Raw genomic sequence first — 5,017 nt, forward strand, 5'->3', positions numbered from 1 at the left:
AAGCAGAATGCAAATAAAATACCCTCACATAAATACTTCAGTTTAATGAGATGTGTCCTAAAGCTGGTGAAAAGAGCTAGAGACTGATAAAAGTATTCACTGGAGGAAACTTAGCCTGTGAACTGCTAATCAGGTGTGATTGATATAATCATCCAGGAATTATCCATTAACATGACTGTTTGGTAACAATTTAGCATATGCCTGAGAGCAAGGACAACAGATTTTCTCCTGAGCTGTACAATAAAATCTGTGCACAAATAAACTAATAATAGATAATCATGCACAGCATCTGAGAAACACATGACAATGGCAAATTTGTGCACCAAAGAGCAGAATAAAAAATCAAGCAGATAGTGGAAGGAGTTTAAACAGCCCTGTGCTTTAACTTCTCTGGTGCTGATTATTCAGCCCACTCAGGCAGTCGTTGTCTAAAGGGTCACGGCCACTGTATGAGCATGGACTTCAGTAAAGATGCTGGTCTGATCTTCATTCACGGTTGTGCTCTCAATTACTGTCCTGTTTTCAGAATCTGCATGTCAAACATGTCAATAAGGCTCCCTTATTTCCCTCTGCTCTGCTATTTAATTGCTGAAAAGAGCTTCAGACCTCATCTGGGATGTCCTGCTCATTAAGCATCCCTGATGAGGTGGAGTAGATAATACTTTGGGCCAAAGGATTTTACAAAAAGTCATGATGGAAATTGTGGTTTAAAGAAATGTGCTGTCCTCTGATAGTGATCTTTCAGAAAACGAAACACTACAAAATGATTTGGGGCAGTAATCACATTATTTTTCCTGGGTCTTTAAAACAAATTTCTCAGGGACAGTGCTGAAGCTCCAGCCACTGCGCCTTTTCCCAATGATGCTGATTACCCGATGACTCATGTTTGTGAGGACATACGCCTGCTGAATGTGAAAACACTTTGAAAGACACACAGTGAAAGCGTTTTTTGGACATCTGATGCCCTTAAGTTACAGCCGGAATATGCCTGGGTTTTTAACATTTCTCCAGCCCCGTGCAGCTGTTGAAACCACAGAAGAATTTACTGTCTGTCGTATTTTTTTATACAAAGGCTGTCGCAGTTGAATACATTTCACTTGGATTTCTGGGCTGAAAAAAAGTCCTTTTGTCTTTGTGTCTTACCTCCTGTGTTGTTGCTAGGAGACACTGGTTCATTGCTCTGATTGGCAGGTTGGTCCGTCAGTCTCTTTGTGTCTGTGTTATTGGAAGGTTTGTGGGATTTCTTGTTCTTGATGAGAATTTTGCCCATCAGCTCCTGAGGACTGGGCAGAGGGACACCTGGCTCCAGCTGCAAATACACACAATAGAAGAGAAAAAAAAAGACAGAAAAGAGAGAAATTAATTAAAACTGCAGTCTGATCACAAAATAGACACTTTGAACACTTTCACGTGTCAGTATTTCTTACAGGGTATTTGTCCAGAGGGTCAATCAGAAGAGCTTCTCCAAAAATGGATCGACAGTATTCAGCCATTTTAGCCTGCTGCTTCAACCTGATAGATGGGTAAATGGAAAATTACAGATATAAACAAAAAGATCTTATGATTCAATCAGGATATTAAAAAACATAAATAATGAGATTCTCACGAGTCCACGTGGTTTTCAAAAGACAGGATCACAGGGAAGGGTGAGGTCTTGAAGGCGCATTCTGCAATAGCTTCAATCACCTCCTAGAAAATGAAAGACAAAAACACATTGCAAAGTGGCTTGCAGATATTCAGAAACTCAAGGCAGGTTTTTTAGGGAAGACCTTACATATTTAAGTAAGATAGTGTGATGAATCTATTACAACAGCATGGCTTCGTAGTAGAAGAGCCCTGTTAAACTGGCCATCCCACAGTCCAGACCGTGAACGGCTGAAATCATTTGGCACATCATGAAACAAAAATTACAGAGTCAGGACTGTTGAACATCTAGAATCCTATGTGAGACAAAAGTCCAGCAACGGTCTGGACGTGCAGATTACCACTTTATTGAGACATGATTCTGCCTCTTCTTACAATAGTACATTTTGTCAGTTTCATTTGACAAGTTTTCTATGTAGTATTGTGAATAAAATATGGGGTGTCTGCAATGCTATAGTTATTGTGAATTCTTAGGGCCATGATAATCATGCACACCAAAAGTACAACAATCCCTCAGAGAAAATGAATGTTTTTAGCCTGCTTTTAAAAGTTAATGGTTGACACATTTTATGTATTCTAGCAATCAGGACCATTCAAAACAAACACAAGTTGGCCTCTTTAACAAGCAGAAGATCTAAGCCAGATGACTAAGAGGTTGCAATTAGCTCTTAAACAGTCCAGAATCATTGCAGATGGCTTGGCATTTTCATTCAGCCACAAAAACAATGTGAGCAATCAAATTCAGAAGGTTTAATCCAAATCTATTTATATTTATATTTCAACAGCACCGAGACAATTATTGTACACGTTACAACATTATACACAAAAAAACCCAATAACTGCCCTATGAGCAAATGCTTGGCGAGAGTGTGGAGAAAAAAAATCCTTTAAACAGGAAGATGTCCAGCAGAAACTGCTTGAGGGAGGGGCAGCCATCTGCTATGACCGCTTTGGGTGACTGGGAAGCAAAGAGAGAAAAGAAGAGCATATAGACCAAACAACCAAGAGGATTAAGACGAACCTTCTGGAGAGAAAACACAAAATTGTACCAAACATTTGCTTAAATGGCTTCCTAAATGTGCACTCTTAACTTGCATGATTTAATTCCCACTTAGACACACCTTAAAGGAGATTTCTGAAGTCATGGTGAATCCATGAGTGATGACAGGTTCCTCCTCAGCAGTCCGTCCTTTCCACACATCCAATTCCACACAGCGGCACCCGGCCAACAGAACTTGCCTGTACATTTCTACTGAGGAGCTCCCGGCCAGCTGGCCCGCTGAAACACAAGGACAAGAACAAATGATGCAAAACAAGGCTATAGATTTAAATACAAAGCTACTTCCTGGAAGTAAGTCTGTGTAGGCTCTCAGTCACTGAGGTCATGGTAGACTTGAGGACTTGAAAAGAAGGAAATTACTTCTTTTTGCTTTGTTAGAATGTTTCATCTCTCATCCAAGAGTCTTCTTTGGTTCTAAAACAACTCATGAAGAGTCCCAGGTATTTAAAACATAGCAGGATTGCCCCTTAGGATGTGATCCCGAAGGTTGTTCGTCCATTTATCATATGAATAGTCACATAAGCCAAGATGTGAAAGAATGCATGGATTATTAGTGTCACACCTTGTCTCCTTGTGTAATAGATAACCAGTTGCGTCAAATATTTTTTCTAACTGTTGGACAAGCAGGGAGTTTGCATGCTTATAGAAGCAGAAGAAGCAGGAGACACTTGAATCCCACCAGGCCACGATTCCAAGCTCTCTTTTTAGGCCATCTCGTTTTAGACTCAGGTGCAACAGGCCTCAGGTCTGTGCATAATTTTGATGAAACTGAAAAATGTTATGTGCGTGTTAAGTCGCTTTGTGTCCCATATCCTTTATGTCTTCATTAATGCTCAGCCTATTTGGAAAAATCTGGATGAGATCTGCATTTGGCTCATTTACATGCCATTAAAGTGCTTTTGTTGCTACAAATGCATACTTTTTGTTTAGCAGAGGTATTTTTCTGGGATGTTGTTTAGCTCAGTGTCACTCTGAAAAACTATAATGGCTCTCTTAGTAGAGCTGTGTGTTCCCCCGATACACTGCTTTGTTGGCAGAATTAAACTGTCAACTTGAAGAAGACTTTGGACGTATTTGAGTCGCAACTAATAAAAAAGTTTGGTAATTCACCTTTTCTCCTGTTTGCATCAGTTGTTAATTGAACAGTCAAATATTTTATTTTCTTCACGCTCACACATTTAAATCAACTCATTTGTTCTCTCCCCAGAAGTTGCCAATGCCTATCAAAGAGAATGTATTTAGATCAGACCGGTGATGGAAAGTAATGGATTTATTGCTGAGCTTTTAGGACTTGTGCATGCATACCTGTCAGGTAGGTATTATGCGATGAGTTGATGAAATAGTGAGATATCGGGAAGCTCATGTCTTCAGACTGATCCAGCTTTTCTGGTGGAATGACTCCATTCTCATCACTAGACAGATAACTGGAGAACGCCTGGAGGGAGATCTTGCCTAAAAATATTGTTCACACAAACACAAAAGACAAAAAGTGAGAACCCTATTCCAACAAAAATCAGTTCAGGACAATAAAAACTGGTCACTTTGACTCTTACTTCATTTAGGCGTGATCAAGACAATCTAATGAAGTTGGGAAAGTGAATTTGAAAGTGCCGTAGAGTTTGGTGGCACACAGGCTGGTATTTCAGAAGCTGCTACTCTTTTTTCCCCACACAACCATCTCTAGTATTTACAGACAGAAAAGGAGAAAATAGCCAGTGAGCGTCAGCCCTCTATGAAAGAAAATGCTTTGTACATGCCAGAGGTCAAAGGAGAATGACCAGACTGCTTTGAGCTGAAAGGAAAACAGCAGAACTCAAATAACAGCTCGATACAACTACGGTACATCTCTGAATGCACAACATGTTGAACCTTGAAGCACATTGGCTACTGCAACAGAAAACCACACCACATCAAAAAAACAGGAAAGGATGCTACAGTTCATACAGGCTCACCAAAAGTGGACAACAGAATATTGGAAAAACTTTGCCAGGTCTGGGAAGTCTCAATTTCTACTGTAATATTCCGATGATTGGGTTTGGAAAAAAAACCCATTAAAAGATGGAATCATCTTGCTTTGTATCAACAGCTGCTGTCGGTGGTGTAATTGCGTGTGGGATATTTTCTTGGCACACTTTAATCCCGTTACTACTAAGTTATCAACATTTAAATGCCAGATGAGTTTTGTTGCTGAACATGTCCATCCCTTTATGACCACAATGTGTCCATCTTCTGATAGCTCACAAAGCTCTAATCATCTCAAACTGGTTTCACCAACAAGACAATGAGTTTACTGTAATCAAGTGGCCTCACATC

At 39.9% G+C, this 5,017-nt stretch overlaps 1 protein-coding gene across 1 annotated transcript in view; it reads right to left on the reverse strand.

Annotated features, from left to right (window-relative positions):
• LOC102214139 (1-phosphatidylinositol 4,5-bisphosphate phosphodiesterase beta-1-like) overlaps positions 1–5,017 on the reverse strand; it is a 34,129-nt gene that overhangs the window by 14,106 nt on the left and 15,006 nt on the right. The window contains exons 10-14 of the mRNA XM_005733744.2: positions 4,010–4,156; positions 2,766–2,923; positions 1,607–1,689; positions 1,428–1,512; positions 1,144–1,309 (exon numbers count right to left, since the gene is read on the reverse strand). Coding sequence (XP_005733801.1) covers positions 1,144–1,309; positions 1,428–1,512; positions 1,607–1,689; positions 2,766–2,923; positions 4,010–4,156 — 639 coding nt within the window. The remainder of the gene's footprint in view (positions 1–1,143; positions 1,310–1,427; positions 1,513–1,606; positions 1,690–2,765; positions 2,924–4,009; positions 4,157–5,017) is intronic.

This window comes from Pundamilia nyererei, unplaced genomic scaffold, assembly GCF_000239375.1.
Source record: "Pundamilia nyererei isolate P.nyererei 1_Seehausen unplaced genomic scaffold, PunNye1.0 scaffold00054, whole genome shotgun sequence".
Taxonomy (NCBI): Eukaryota; Metazoa; Chordata; class Actinopteri; order Cichliformes; family Cichlidae; genus Pundamilia; species Pundamilia nyererei.